General features: G+C 51.3%; 6 protein-coding genes across 6 annotated transcripts; 2 read left to right on the top strand and 4 right to left on the bottom strand.

Annotated features, from left to right (window-relative positions):
• Positions 1-1,564: 1,564 nt before the first annotated feature.
• Positions 1,565-3,216, top strand: BO85DRAFT_422552 (purine-nucleoside phosphorylase). Its single transcript, XM_025657970.1, has 2 exons — positions 1,565-1,915; positions 1,988-3,216. The coding sequence occupies exons 1-2, from the start codon at positions 1,763-1,765 to the stop codon at positions 3,056-3,058; spliced, it is 1,224 nt and encodes a 407-aa protein (XP_025514619.1). The 5' UTR covers positions 1,565-1,762; the 3' UTR covers positions 3,059-3,216.
• Positions 3,115-4,805, bottom strand: BO85DRAFT_422548 (SGNH/GDSL hydrolase family protein). The gene is made up of 4 exons (XM_025657969.1): positions 4,588-4,805; positions 4,082-4,518; positions 3,881-3,991; positions 3,115-3,814 (listed from the first exon to the last, which is right to left on the bottom strand). The coding sequence occupies exons 1-4, from the start codon at positions 4,771-4,773 to the stop codon at positions 3,235-3,237; spliced, it is 1,314 nt and encodes a 437-aa protein (XP_025514618.1). The 5' UTR covers positions 4,774-4,805; the 3' UTR covers positions 3,115-3,234.
• A 218-nt stretch (positions 4,806-5,023) lies between these two features.
• On the bottom strand, positions 5,024-6,625 carry BO85DRAFT_422547 (carboxylesterase/lipase family protein; the record flags this gene model as incomplete). Its single annotated transcript, XM_025657968.1, has 1 exon — positions 5,024-6,625. The coding sequence occupies one exon, from the start codon at positions 6,623-6,625 to the stop codon at positions 5,027-5,029; it is 1,599 nt and encodes a 532-aa protein (XP_025514617.1).
• Positions 6,626-7,345: 720 nt separating this feature from the next.
• BO85DRAFT_439214 (NACHT and WD domain protein) lies at positions 7,346-12,054 on the bottom strand (the record flags this gene model as incomplete). The annotated part of the gene is made up of 4 exons (XM_025658702.1): positions 7,346-11,145; positions 11,206-11,739; positions 11,782-11,995; positions 12,052-12,054. The coding sequence occupies 4 exons, from the start codon at positions 12,052-12,054 to the stop codon at positions 7,346-7,348; spliced, it is 4,551 nt and encodes a 1,516-aa protein (XP_025514616.1).
• A 254-nt stretch (positions 12,055-12,308) lies between these two features.
• On the top strand, positions 12,309-13,097 carry BO85DRAFT_450103 (putative DRAP deaminase). The gene has a single exon (XM_025660302.1). The coding sequence runs from the start codon at positions 12,474-12,476 to the stop codon at positions 13,005-13,007; it is 534 nt and encodes a 177-aa protein (XP_025514615.1). The 5' UTR covers positions 12,309-12,473; the 3' UTR covers positions 13,008-13,097.
• Positions 13,098-13,592: 495 nt separating this feature from the next.
• BO85DRAFT_488867 (MFS transporter) lies at positions 13,593-15,315 on the bottom strand (the record flags this gene model as incomplete). The annotated part of the gene is made up of 3 exons (XM_025663566.1): positions 13,593-14,186; positions 14,241-15,163; positions 15,243-15,315. 3 exons carry the CDS (start codon positions 15,313-15,315, stop codon positions 13,593-13,595), a joined length of 1,590 nt encoding a protein of 529 aa, XP_025514614.1.
• Positions 15,316-15,319: the final 4 nt, after the last annotated feature.

The following is a 15,319-nucleotide window of genomic DNA, read 5'->3' as shown; positions in this document are numbered from 1 at the left end:
ATGGTTTGACTGTCATGTCAAGGGATATGACTGTTCTTTATTTATCATCGAAGATGCTTGATGTCTTTGCCCAGCGATTCAGCTATATTCAGGTATGGAAAGCCTCCCATGAGAGTCTGAGCGGGGAATGTAGTAGGAAAGAGTCCGCGGACGTGATATTGCGACCAGGAAGGAGCGAGATGTTAATGGCCGCAGCAACAAGGAATTACCAATGCGGGATGCCATTCTGAACGTAGAGCACTGGCATTTCGTTTCCCAACATAGTACTATTCTACGATGTCGATGTAGTGGTTGTACAGGTTACAAGTGACATTCATGATGTTTTGTCGGAATGGTGATTACCATTGTGTGGCTCCAAGCAGTTGATTTGGATAGAATTGAACGAATGTTCAACTAGATGTAGACGACCGAGTACTAATACGGTTCCTTTGCAATGGATGCGTGTACTGGATAAGGAGCTGAATACAACTAGTACTATCTGGCTGGCCTGGATTGATGTTCTAGTAGTATCGGCATTGCTAGTGCTGCTAGTTAGTACTAGTAATTGGGGCATCCGTAAATATATATATTTTGGACAGTACAGTTACTAACTGAAGTAGTAAGTATATGATAGGAGATCTCCGCGAGGGTACTACTACTACCGCCAAGGAATAAGATAACATACGAATATTGTAGTTTCACACCCGGCTATAATCTCTTCCTCATTAGTAACTCATCCATCTAATCAGTACGCCCTACGGGGTCTGACTGCAACGAGGTGGAGAGTGCCGTGGTGGTGATCGGAAAGTTCTTCAGCTGGGCGCAGCCCCGCACGTGCCCTCCTTCGTGCCCTCATCTTCCTCCCCATTACAGCCCTGAACACCATGCAATTCTATTCATCGGGATTTGAATCTCAGCTTCTTATATACTATATAAACTCAGCTACGGCTGAGGACACGCACGATGTCACCATATCTGCACAGGGATTTGGATCAATTGCCTAGGTGCAGCAATGGAAGCATCGGGAAGCATGATGGAGAGGAGAAATCCGGTGGAATCCCTCCACTCCGGCACTAGTGGCGCCGTTGATAGGCCGGTGAGCGATAAGGCAATCTAAGTTAATTAATTGCGCGATATTGGTGGTGCGATGGTTATCGGCCGGCTCCCCGCTTATCTTTTTGCTATCTTTTCCATGTTTTGCCTTTTGGTTGTTGTTTTGTTCCTGCGTTAGTTCTTGGCTCCGTCCCGTGGTGCCACGGAGAATATCCTCTTCTTATTGTGGGAACAACATTCAGGAACAGGAACTGTATGCCGTACCTTAGTCTACCGATGATCTCTGTATCCATTGACAGCTAGAAGAAAAATGGAAAACGCCCGCGGCAACCTCAGCTACTCAATCGCGTCCCATTCTTCAGCTGGGTGGAGAACAGCACTAAGTAAGTAACCCCAACTAAATGCACCGCAGCAACCGGCTCGGTTCGTACGGAATGGATTGCCGATCATTGGCTTTCAGGCAGGCACCAATGCTACCCTCTCCGCTCTCAATGCAAATCCTTCCTAATCAGCCCGTCTCCCTGGCAGAGTTTTTCAACAATGTGGGCATTTAGCACGCGACGGTGGGTCGACTAAAACCACCCAATGGCCAAATCCCGATAGCTACGCCGTTGATAGCCACAACAGAAAGACCTCAATCGCAAGCTATAAAGCTGGTGTCCCCAACATCGCTTTCACCATCCAGCCATTGCAGCCAAAAAAAGTGCACTCAATCACCATCGCACACACCATGCAGCTCCTTCAATCCGTTTCCACGGGCCTGCTGCTCGCCAGCAGCTGCCTGTCCTCCCTTGCTGCGGCTCGCTCCGTCCCCGCGGCCAAGAACATCGCCGCGCGCCAGTCCACCGACAAGATCGCTCCCAAGGTCTTCATTGTGTCCATGGTAGCCCACCCTCATCTATCACCCTAACCTAACCCCACCATGAATGCTGCCATATACTAACAAACCACCCAGTTCGAACCCGAAGCCGCCATTTGGTGGGGTATCCCCGAGTTCAACGTGCTGGAGCACAACATCACCATCCCGGGAGCTTCTCCCCTCTTCCCGGACGTGCACTGCACGGCCGACCACAACATCTGCCAGCTGGTCACCGGTGAAGCCGAGATCAACGCGGCCGTGACCGTCTCTTCCATCATCTTCAACCCCACCTTCGACCTGACCAACACCTACTTCCTGATCGCCGGTATCGCCGGTGTCAACCCCGAGCAGGCCACCATCTGCGGTGTGACTCTGGCCCGCTACGCCGTCCAAGTCGCTCTGCAGTACGAGATCGACATCCGCGAAATGCCCGCCAACGCCACCACCGGCTACTTCCCCCAGGGCTCCTACTACCCCTGGCAATACCCCGGCAGCATCTACGGCACCGAGGTCTTCGAAGTCAACGACAACCTGCGCCAGATCGCCGCCGCTTTCGCCAGCAAGGCCACCCTCGCGGACTCCGACGCCGCTAAGGCCTACCGCGCTAACTACAACACCTCCGACGGCATCTACGCTGCCGGTGCCTCCGCTCCCTCCGTCGTCCAGTGCGATGTCGCTACCAGCGACGTCTACTACTCCGGTAACATCCTCGGCGATACCTTCGCCAACACCACCAAGGTCCTGACCAACGGTACCGGTACCTACTGCGCCTCTGCCCAGGAGGACAACGCCACCCTCGAGGCCATGGTCCGTGCCGCCAAGGCTAAGCTCGTTGACTTCTCTCGTATCATCGTCATGCGTACCGCCTCCGACTTCGACCGCCCCTACCCTGGCGAGTCGGCCCGCGAGAACCTCCTCTACGCTTCTACCGGTGCCTACGAGCCCTCTGTCCAGAACATCTACAACGCCGGTGTCAAGATCATCGAGGGTATCATTAGCCAGTGGAACGCCACTTTCGCTGCCGGTATCACCCCCAGCAACTACATCGGTGATATCTTCGGTACCCTCGGTGGATCCCCGGACTTTGGTCCCTACGCTGATGCCGCTGAGGCCGGTGTTTCCCTCAAGCGCAGTGTGCCCCGTCGTCGCAGCCTGCGGGGATACTAAACCATCTCTCTTAGAGAGAAGGAAGATCTTGTATGAGTATGATGCAAAACGAGCATGAGTATGTGAACGAACTTAATTAATATCTAGCTAGCTGGTTAGTTAGTAGTAGCTGAATCAGTCAATCGATTGACATAATAAAATATTCTATTCCACCTACCACACTCTGCCCACTCAGCTTAATTCAATAACTCCACAGGAAAAGCCCTAGCCAACGCCTCGTACCCCCTCGGATTCAAATGCAAATGATCTCCACTATCAAACTCCCCCCGTAGCAAATCCGGCCTCTTATCCCTCCTAACCACCCGGTCAAAATCAACCACCCCATCAAACACACCCGAATCTCGTATCCACGCATTCACCCTCTGTCTCGTCCTCTCCCGTTCCGGATCCGAGTACGGCTGCACGACGGACGCATTCGCCGGTGTCCCGAACGGCGTGATCGTCGCTCCGATCACCTTTATTCCTGCCGCGTGCAGCCTCGTGACGATCTGTTTGTAGGACATGATGATTCTATCGCCTACTATTTGCTGCGCTGTAGGAGAGGTAGATTCTGTGCCGATGTCGTTGACGCCTTCGAAGACGATCGTGTGCGTTATGCGGGAGTGCGAGAGCACGTCGCGGTCGACGCGCGAGAGGGTGTTTGGGCCGAGGGAGTCGTGGAGGAGCCGGTTGCCGCCGGCGGCTTGGTTGAGGAGGGAGAGGGTTGTTGTTGGTGAGTGGGGGGTGTGGAGGTAGGGGAGGAGGAGGTCGGGCCAGCTGTGCGTAGCATATCATGTGTCAGTCATTTGACATATTGCTGGAGATAAAGGGGAGGTAGGGTACCGGTTATTCTCATTCGTATCGCTCCCTCGTCCGTCTGTTATGCTGTCGCCGAGGATTGCGCACCCATGGTAGGTATTTGGGAGGAGGGCTTCGATGGTAGAGATGAAGTACCTTTTCCCTCAATTCTATTAGTATGCTTTGTCCGACGAAGAGGGTGTGATATAGTTGCATAATGAAATGAAGACCAAGGGATGGATATACCAATGCTCGACCCCCACCACATCCCCCCCAACTACCTCATCCACACCAACTAAATCCCCAAACCCCATCCACGACGTCGTCCGACTTCCCGGGTGAGATGTAATATCTGTTCCGTTCTGCCCGCTCTCCAGATACAAGTCCACTGTTAGTGTCGTCCCCGCCTGTTTCGGGAGGGTGATTGGGTCCGAGACGATGAGACTCCCTACTGGAACGAGGATCGAGGCGTCTCCGTCGAAGGATAACGGGGTTGTGGTACCCGGGATGATGGATGCGCTGCCGAGGGTGTTGTTGGCTGGGACGGAGATGGCTACGGAGGTGATAGGGAGGTCGGTACTGCCGAAGGCGTTGGAGAGACGGAGACGGATGGTTTGGGCTGGTTGGGTGAGACGGAGGGTTTGGCGGAGGGTGGTGTTGGGGAAGATGGAGGGGGTGGAGTTCTTTTTCGATCAAGGATTCAGGTTGAGTCAGTGGTGTGTACAAGATGGAGGAGGGGAGGGGGAACATACAAATGGGGCTGGGGGGAGGTTGGCTGGTTCGGTGAGTTGAGGCATTGTGGTCCAGATGTCGACCCATTGGGATTGGGATTGTGATTCTGACTGGAGAGAGGGAAGGGGGGTGGATAGAATGGGTAGGGCTAGGGAGAGGAGGATCACGAGATAGAGGGGGAAGTTATGATTATTGTGACGGGCCATGATTGTATTGATGGTGCTCAATTAACGTGATATTCTCATTATTTTTGCCTTGGTTTCATGAATAGGTTGAGCAGCTGGGGTAAAGCAGATATACGCATGGTATCGGCTAAATGGGTAATCTACCATGATCGACCGGCTCCACGAATGCGGGGAAGCATATCAGGCAATTTGCACTTGTTGCTATCATACAGATGATGTACATGAAGCATGGCTAATTACAGACGGCTATATACAAGCAGATGTTGATGCGCCCTCAGTAGGTCTTTAGTGTCTCAAACCACTCCTCAAACAGCTTGACCTTGGCATCTGATGCGGTCGGGATTTCACCCCATCCATCACCCACATGCTGCACCGTCGCGTTCTCTCCCGTGGCAGGCCACTGGGCCAGGGATCCTCCATTAGGATTGCCTGTCTTGATAAAGTTGGCCCAGTATCCATTCATTTTCCGTGCAATGGAATAGTCCGCAGCCGTCCACGGCATGTCCGTGCCGTACAGGTTGTTTAGGACGTAGTTGATCTCGGATTCGTGGTACGCTCCCTGGTCCTGGCCCGGCGGAGCGTGGTCCCAGAAGTAGGTATATACAGGACTAGTCCTCGCGGTCGCCCAGAGTTGCGCCCATAGCCAAGTGCCTACTTTGGACCGGTCAGTCCACTGGGAGTTGTAGGCTCCCGGGGCTGTTCGCGTTGTGTTTCCGGGGTACTGCTCCAGGAAGCGGGAGAGCCATGGCTCGCTGAACGTCTCATTCATGTCTGCCAGGTACTCAGATACCGTGAGGTTCAGGCCATAGCTAGCCCCGCTCTCATCCTTAGTATTACCTGTAATGATGGGCACGTCCTGCGCCAGACCCTTGATGAGTGTGTTGTAGTAGGTGTCCGGCATGGCATAGTAGTCCAAAGTGGCGCCGAAGCTCCATTCGCTGCTGCTGCCGAACGTTCCGCCCGACACGACGAGATCCTCCATCGGCAATTCGCGCATCTCGGCGATGGAGCTGCAGTTCACGCTGGCCATGAAGCGTTCACCCTGGGCCAGCTGATCCTCCAATGTGCTGTAGCCTTCTGCCAGACTGGTGCAGAGGGGGTCGTGCGGATCCCGAACTCCGCTTTCAATGATGGCGCCGACAATCAGGCCCTTGGTCAGCGGGCTGTTGAGGATGTGCTGGGTGGCGGCCGACCCAGCGGATTGACCCATGACCGTGATGTGCTCAGGATCACCGCCAAACGCGGCGATGTTCTCGTGGATCCACTTGAGCGCTGCAAACTGGTCGAGCATGCCCCAGTTGCCGGAGCTGTTGGATCCCGTCACCTTGTAGAACTCCTCCGACAACTCCGGGTGTGCAAGCCAACCGAATGAGCCAGTACGATAGTTATAATTAACGTAGACAATACCTTGGTCTGCCATGCCACCACCGTCAAACAGGGCATCAGCAGCCGTTGAAAGGGCGGGATAGCTCCACATCACAACCGGGAGCTTTGCGTCAGTGGAGTTGGCGGGACTCCAGATGTTGAGATTCAAGCAGTCCTCGTCGATGGTATAGTCAGAGCTGCCCTCAGTGGCTGACGGGCAAACATTTCCATAAGACTTAGCATCAAGGGTGCCGTTCCATGGGCTTGCCGGCTGGGGTGCCTTCCAGCGGTTCTGACCCCCGGTGGTGGCGGCGAAGGGGATATTCTTCCAGACGGTGATGTCCTTCCAATGGGTCAGGTTGCCGGCAGGCTCGCTGGTGAAGGCCGGGTAGCCTTGCACGCCACCATACTGCGTTTTGATGACGGTGTCGTAGAGCGCGGCATTGGCCCCGATCAGGGAAGGGATGAGTGTGGCGACAGCGAGCCTCGCACGCCGAGACTGATTCATCGTGTCTTGGATGCTAATAGGGGCCAACGGAATGATTCAGAATGATAATGAAATGATAGTTCGGGATGCTTGGGGACAGACACAGTGTTTAAGTAAGGCTGCAATGTATCGGAGGTCGGCGAGCAGACAGACCCCTTAACGGTGCTCCGACGGGTATCATGCATCTTCACGGATATTTGCGCCGAGGGATACGCGGCCTGATCTCCCATCAGTGTGAGGATCATTACCCGATTCCCTCGGACAGGATGACGCATATAGATTGATTTGAAACCGTGGTACAACGCCTGCCCTGCGGAAATAAGGCAGGGTTACTCGATCCGCGGTCCGTTATTGGCCCGCTTAAGCAAAGCTCCGCAGGTCGGAGGTCGGAGGTCGGAGGCAAAACTTAGAATGTTATCCGCGATGGGTACGAGTTTGCGTTTCTACTAGGTTACTCCCATATATCGTACCTGCGATGGCATGTTCTGCTCGTATATTGATAGTTGGCGGAGCGACACGTAATTCTCCACTTTACTTGAGCATGGGCTTGTTTCCTATCAGATTATGGACGTCTTTGCAGGACAGCTGTTTCAATCGCGCAAGTGCCCAATAGATTGGCTACATCCAAGAAGGGCCGCGCATTTGACTTTTGTAATACTACTGTGAGGCATTTCCCTTTATCATACCAAGATACTATGCTGTGCATCATAAGGTAGATCTGGCAGCCTCCAGGCACCGATATTAACCTTCATTTGTAGGTCTTGGAGAATTCACCGGTAGCGTGTATTCCAATCCTCCTTTGATTACAGCAAGGTCTGACTTGCATGTCATTAAGACATCTCGCCTAGCAACGGTCGAGATTATGTTCCTTGACCCCGAAAACCAATCATATGGCACAAAGAAATGGCGAAAGTATAGCTCTTTGCTGTCATCCGGTTTGTCCAGGTCAGCAGTACAGACCCAGGAGTGGGTATCCAGAAACACAATTTTGGAGGATGCGGTAACACCGATACAATGTGTGATATATCTGCTCAGGGTGGTTAATCTGTTGATAAGGCATTGGCTCGATGTTCGGTCAGTATGGATTAGCTTGTTCCGCAGTAGTGTATCTTCCTGTCCTGCGCATATCTCGCTGGGACTATCTGGATTATCTCCTTCGTTATAAACAGCAAACGCCTTCGTATCGAGCAGGTAGAGCCTGCATGTCTTAGCTGGGCCATCTAACTCCGATAACTCGAGAAGGATGCGTTGTTTGCTTGCGGATGTACAAGGAAAGGCATTCTTGATCTGTAGACCATCCAAATCAATATGGACCTCGACTATTGCTACTTCCGTCCAGTCACTCCAAGTATAGATACGAGCGGTCGCGCCTTCAAAGCAGACCACGTGTTCTTCCGAGTCGTGATGTTGCAGCCACTTGCGGATGCCGGGTTTCGACGAATATCTTCGCATGTCTAGTTCGTGACCGCTGGTACTCCACAGATGATCTGCTTCCCGAGTGGACAGAATGAATTTCCCTGCGACATCACTAGCCAGTACCTGGGTAATCGCATGTCCGCAGTCGAGACGTGATTGGAAGATCACTTCGTCTGGGAGCCAACGTTCAGGCGGTGACTTCTTGAGACTCCACCCTAATATTTTGTTCGACACGTCGATGCTCAGCAGGAGTTTGGCCTTGGGTAGCCAGCTGAGTGCGTGGACACTAATCTCATGATGATAGAGTGTGCGTATCTCGTTGCCTGCTCGTATATTGTAGAGACATACTGATCCATCGCTCTTGCTGCAGAATACGGCATCTTCCTGGACGTCCACAGTAAGCGCAGTGATTTTGACTTTTGTCTCTGTAGCCACTGTCTCGAACACAGTATTTGACGTAGCCTGGCTGCTGTCGTCTCCGCCTAAGTCTCCAAGAAGAATAGCAGGCTCCCAGATGTTACATTCTGTACCCCTGATGTCGGCCAGTCGCAGGCTATCCGGGCTAAATGCGAACTGTTTGATGTAAAGTTTCGTGGACTCAACCCGGTAAAGAAGCGTTAATGTCTCGAAGTCATATATTTGAATTATTCCAGATCCGACACCTCCCGCTAGCAGACGCCCATCAGGACTAGCTGCTAGGGTTTGACAATTGGCCCGGAAGCTCACCAGAACCTCATCCTGGAATGGATCGACGAGGGCAAGCTCTCCATCGAGATAGGCTACCACAAGGCGTTCGATCGAAGGGTTGGGATTGAAAACCAATGCAGTGACCATGTGTCTGCTAGTTTCGCCATTGGCGAGTTTCTTCCCGCAGCTCCCATAATAGGCGTCCTCCTGGAGGTCCCAGAGGATGATGGGCCGTCGGCTGTAGGCAACTGCCATCATTTGGTGACCGACTGATATTGATACGGCAGAAGGAACTCGATGTGTCTGAACATTCATATTGTCAGAATCGTTCCATGGCCGATGGGGATATTGAATTTCGCCGCCGTCGAGTCCCCACGACGCCAAGTAATTTTTGGCTGACGCAACTATAAGTCGATCATCCAGAACTATCATCTCTAGTGGCCGGGATGGAGCAGGATAAGTGGAAACCAACCGGCCACTAAGAATCTCCCATGTGTTGATTGTCTTCATTCCGCATGCAGCAATCAGCCCGCGTCTGCTAGACAATTGCAAATGCATCACTCTTTCTCCATGCTCCAGTGTTGTAAACTCTTGACACGACGTAGCATCATACAGCGCGACCTTTCCGGAACTCAAACCAACTGCAAAAATCATCTCGCCGTAGCAGATGGCCGTTGTTTGACTCCGACTGAACTCAATACATGCCAGTCGATCATCCCACTGGTTCTGGGAGAGGCCCATCACGGAAAGCCTTTTCACAGTCTTCCCAGCATTGTAAATTATGGATTGCTGAGGGCAGAAAGGTATGAGGAGAGAGTAAATGGCCGCGGGCGAAATCAGTAGAGCGTCAGAAAATTTGGCAGCAACGCGTACCAGATCCGTTGTCCAGCCTCTGATAACAGGCATGTCACCACCAACAGGCGGGAGATGTGCCATACAGGTTTTGAGGTATTTCCTGAGATGTCTTGCGGCGCGGATGATAAGATTAAGATCCTTGGTCTGCGCAACCATCTCTATCCATGACAGGACATTCGCCCTTAGAAACTTTACAAGTAGGTGGAAGACATCAGTTGCAAGTGGACTTGACTTTGATAGGTGGAACGAGAACTCTGAACAGGCATAGGCGCAGAAATTCGACTTCTTTCTTGAAGAGAAGGCGGCAGCACCTCGTCTACCCGTCCGAGGGGGCTTCATCTCGTCGCCTGTGAGGTACATAAGGCAAGTTCGAGCAATGCGAGTATGTGCTTCTTCCTTCCTGATAGCATACTCAGACTTGAGGTTGGCGTCGAGAAGAAACTCCCTCGCCGTCTCATGGGCCATCTGGACCTTGCCAAGTTTGTCAATTGTCACAAACTGGCCACAGAGTGATAATACACTTTCTTCTAACCTCGGGAAATGATCGTTGACGTCCAGCCTCAAGGCGACTTCAAGCTCAGGGATTTTGAGTGGCCTCGTAGCGCATGTAGTCCAGGTAAGAACAGCCTTGCTTAATGTCTTTCCCTGTGAAGCTTGAGACATCGAGTCGAGCGATCTCATATAGAGCCGTTCCATATCCCGAGGCATATCCTGCAGAACCTTGTTCATCTCCTGCTCACTGTGCGAATTTGACAATTCTTTAAGTACCAAGGCAGTCCACAGAAACGACCCTTGGGACTTATCCAAAATCTTAGACACTAATTTATTGCGGTCTTTGCCTCCACCGACTGCCAAAGACTCTGATTTGGCCTCGACGAGCAGCTTTATATCCTGAAGAGTGTCAGACACGGAGACCTGCTCCGACATAACATTATGCGCTCCAAGCGATGAAAAGTATCGACATATCCCCGGGGTCGCCCTACTAGTCACCAGTATCCGTAGCCGAGTCGATTTGTCGAGATTAGTGAGTATGGCATCGAAGAATAAAGACAAGGAGGCACATTCATCGAGTGCATCAATCACCCAATAATGGCCCTCAGGGATAGCCTGAAGAATGCCGGGCTGGAATAGCCTTCTCCATAGCACCCGCTCATCTTCACTATCAAGTCTGACTCCCTGGCTTTGCATTTCAAGAAGTGATTCCCTAACCTTGGCATTTGTCCAAGCCATTTGGAGAGCCAGGGATCGCAGACATCCACTAAGTCGAGATCTAGACTTATCACCATATCTAAAGAAATAGAAACTACAACCAGCATTGGTCTTGTGTAGCTGACTGACAACATATCCAGCAAGCACCGACTTCCCAGTGGCTGGTTTTCCATGGACCCAAAAGACGTTTGGACCGCTCTTTTCAAGGCTTTTCCAGGTAAGGAAACTGGACTTGGATGCAAACCACTCACAAGTACCTTTCATACGAGTGTCTTCGAGAAGGATAAGGTCATCATCAATGTTTTCATAAACGCCTAGATACGTCTCGAGCTGCTGTAACTGGTTTCTCACTTGCTGTGTCTTCGACGTGACCACTTATCTGAGTCAGACACTTGTCCATAGGTGTCATATGTGTCGTTAATGTGGAGACTCACCTGAGTGCGATATTCGGCTCACAGTCAAGGCTAAGGCATTTCGAACGGTGATATAATTAGGATCTGTGACCGCATCAAACTTGCAGATTGAGCGATGATCGGCTCCTAATGGGATCTGTTGCTCCTCACGATATCCAAGAGTGGCTGAATCGGGGTCCACGATGAGTATGCTGAACAGTCCAACGGCGAGTTTGTATGTCTCGTAGAACGACCATAGTTCCATCTTGCCGGTGTGATTCCGAAATTCCTCGTTGATAGATTGTATCGTACTGGAGCCGCGCTTGAGGTCGGAAACGTATGCGCGAGAGGAATGCGTTATCTTTAGGATATTTTCAAGTAGCTTAGCCGAGTCAGACCCTCTATGGGGTGTGGCAAAGAAATAAACTGCATGAAAGCGCTTCACAAGCTTCTCAAAAATGGAATCTTGACTCGCTAGTAGATAAGCCTTTTTGATAACCAAGCCGCCCATACTATGTCCCAAGAGCACTATTGGTGTGTCCGCTTGACTCAGATGTGGAGAGGTGCTCAACTCCCCTAATAGGGACTTTGCAAAATGGTGTATGTCCAGACAATTACCTTTGCCCTTTAAATAGTCCGAGTTGTAGCCGAAACTGTGTACTCTCACATTGCTGAATGCAGGATCCTTGGGAAGCCACTCCTGTGGCCAGTAGTGGTAGCTGGCGGTTGATTTGCTCCATGTTTTCCGTGAACCACAGTGAGACAACGGAAGGGCAAAGAAGCGAAAACGGCACCCACCTTTACCGTTGTGACCTTCTATGAGCGGGATTATCTGATTATTATAGGAAGGTAGAGCACCCAACAGCTCTGAGATTTCTGTCAACCTACCATACTGTCCGGAGGGAAAGAACGGCCTGGGCGCTAACGTCAACACCCCAGCGATGATGCCATTCCCGAATAAGCAGTTGGCGCTTCGACGGCCTCTGGTGCCAAAGTACGTGGCTGGGTAACAATTTCCCACTACACCTACATATACCGTGGGGCGCGTTACGGACTTTGAGTGGATAATTTAGCGCCCCTAAGCACCCTAACCTGTCAAAGGGGGATGATGGCGGCCCGCAACAGCCTTCCCCCCTCATCCCAGGGGCCATTGGAAGAAATGATCGATCCATGCGGTCTTTCTCGTACTGCATTCTTTGTTTTCCTTCGTGATACATACACCACCCAAGATCATTTTCGCTCGATTGAGGTGCAGCACATTTGTTAGACTCCTGCTTGTCAATCAAATCCCCTACTGGTGCTTCCGTACAATGGCCGCTAAGTCAAGCCACCCCAGTATTCCAGCTGGCGATCATAAAGCCTATATGGAATATGCTCTCGACCAAGCTCGTCTCTCACCTCCAGCTCCGACGAAGTTCTGTGTCGGAGCAGTTCTGGTCGATGCCGACAAAAATGAGATCCTCTCAACCGGATATTCAATGGAACTACCAGGAAATCGTCCGGGAGATCCAGGCAACACCCACGCGGAACACTGCTGTTTCATCAAAGTGGCCGAACAGCATGATATTGCCGAGGATCAAATTGGGAAGGTGTTGCCCCAAAATACTGTTTTGTACACGACCATGGAGCCCTGCAACCGAAGGCTGAGCGGCAATCGAACCTGCGTGGAGCGGATACTCCAATTGGGCGACGCAATCAAGGTTGTCTACGTTGGAATCAAGGAGCCGGAGAAATTCATCGGGGAAAACACGGGAAGGAAGCGACTGGAGGAGGCGGGCGTCTTGGTCCAGCTGGTGGAGGGCATGGAAGATCGTATTACCGAGGTCGCGACAGCCGGGCACTAATACCTTCAGGGTATGAAAGATACAGTACTCTTACTCGGAATTTATATCTCATCTTAAAGCGCAAAGAAATCATTCCCATTTCCTAGTATACTGACAGCAGCTGGAGAGAGAAATACAACCCGGTCAGACACAAAACATTTCCGAAAAAGTAAGTTGCCAGAAAATAGTACACTCAAATATCATATTTGAAGACCAGGTCATGTCCATGAACAATGAAGTATGAATTTGCTGATGTTGTAGCCAAGTAATCCGCAAATTTATTTTTGGACCAAGAATTCTTTCATTCACCAGTGATCTTCCAAAGTTAGAGTAGACGAAATTAAATGTTTTATGTAGAAGTAGTAATGTGATCTAGTAGTTTTTCCAATGATCAACAACAGCCCCGACCAGGTCCCGGAATCATGGCGACCGGGGGCGGAGGGCGGAGGGTTTCATGCTTCTACACAAGTTCTGCCAGTCTAAAACGTTGTTTTTAAGCCCCCCATTTACGATCACTTCTCAACAATCATGCTTGGCCAGGTCGGAGTCTTCGAATCCCTTCTAGTCAATACTCCACCTGTAGTCCTGGATCAGGTCTTCGAGCGATCAACTTTCCGATGAATCATTCTTTTCCTCTCCCTCTTGATTCCTGGCCAATTTTCGTCTTCTCAGATCTTTGAGTAGAAAGATAAGTGCAAGAATAGTGCCGAATGCCGTCAACCCGACCGAAAACCAGAGCGTACCCCGGTAACCATGCAGCAACTCTGCCTTCGTGTGTCCGCCATTGTTGATCTGAAGTTCAATAGTACCAGCGAAACCCAGACCGAGCGAGATACTATACACAACAATGGTCATGATCACACTAGATCCCATCCCTTGATACTGTCGAGGCACCGCGTTCGAGAAGATGATCGTGGCAGCAGGCAATGATGAATCCATAGCAAAGGTGGCAATGATGGTGGCGAAGAAAAAGTAGGTCCAGTACGTCGAGTGTACGGGTCGCAAGGCCATGAGAAGAGAAGTGAGGAAGTAACACAGCATTGCAAACAACATAATGAATGGTGCGGGAACCTTGGTGATTATTTTGCCTACTATCAATGCTGTTGATATGCCGGTAACGAGGATGGGCGAGAGCCATGCGGCTAGTTGGATGGGGGTTTGACCGCCGATGTTAAGGCATATTCGGATGACGTAGAAGAGCTGGACACATCGTTAGTTTAACAAAATAATATGGGGCCGAAGAGATGTACTCACCCAGATGCCAAATGTGGACCAGCCGGCTGCTGTACATCCGAAGACGAAAGCGATGTCGGAGGTGAGGACGGCGACAGGTAGGATTGGATGGCGAGCTAGGCGAATTTCGATGAAAAGGAACGCCACCAGGAACAGGAAGCTGAGGATGAGACACACATACACATAGGGTTCATCCCACGTAGTGACCAGGCTTTGATTCCAGGCGAAGTTGAACAGAACCAAAGCTGTCACACCGGTAGCACCTCCCGGGAGATCAAGGCGGTCTATAGTTTCTCGTATTGTTCGTCGCTGGTTTTTTTCACCTTCAACAGGCATGTTTGGAATTGCAAATATGGCGAGCACGAAGAGAAAGGCAACCCCAAAAGCCTGACTCCAGTAGATCCATGGCCACCACGCCATGGCGAAGAGGGCCCCAAAGAGGAGACCGGCCATCGCACCGACTGGAGCTGATGCAGCAAACCATGCGAACCCCATGTTACGAGGGCCCTGCGAGAAGCATTTTCCGAAGATAGCGAGTGCATTAGGCACAGTTAAGGCGGGACCGAGGCCCTGCAGGACACGAGCAAGGACGAAGACGGGCCAGCTGGAATAGACAGAGACTCCTGCCATCATGCTGGTCAAGGCAAGCCAGCCCATGCCGATGATGAAAATTGCCTTGTTGCCAAACTCGTCGCCCAAACGTCCCCCGATCAACACGAATGTGCCTAGAGTCAAGCCATAGCCAGATACTGTCCACGAGAGTTGACCAGGAGCAGTGACACCAAAGGAATCGCCGATTATTTCGAGAGTCGTGAGGCTGTTGCATAGGCCCAACTGATTGGTAAACATGGATGAACACACCGTCATGATGAAGATGATCCGCCGAAGCAAGTTGTATCTATCCGCAATGTAGACGTATTCATCTTGCGCAGTCTGTTCAGAAACTACACGTGAATCATTATGAGTTAGTCAATGGATTGATAAGGCCCCAGCTATTGTGAGACATCTTCAAGAACTATTTACCATCATCATGTCTCGATGACATTTCGATGTCATGCGATGCAATTTCCTGCGCTCCTGGAGATGAGGTAGCCATTGCA

Source organism: Aspergillus piperis (genome assembly GCF_003184755.1).
Source record: "Aspergillus piperis CBS 112811 unplaced genomic scaffold BO85scaffold_11, whole genome shotgun sequence".
NCBI lineage: Eukaryota > Fungi > Ascomycota > Eurotiomycetes > Eurotiales > Aspergillaceae > Aspergillus > Aspergillus piperis.
Note: the sequence above shows the minus strand (reverse complement) of the source record. Positions and strands in the feature narration are given on the sequence as shown.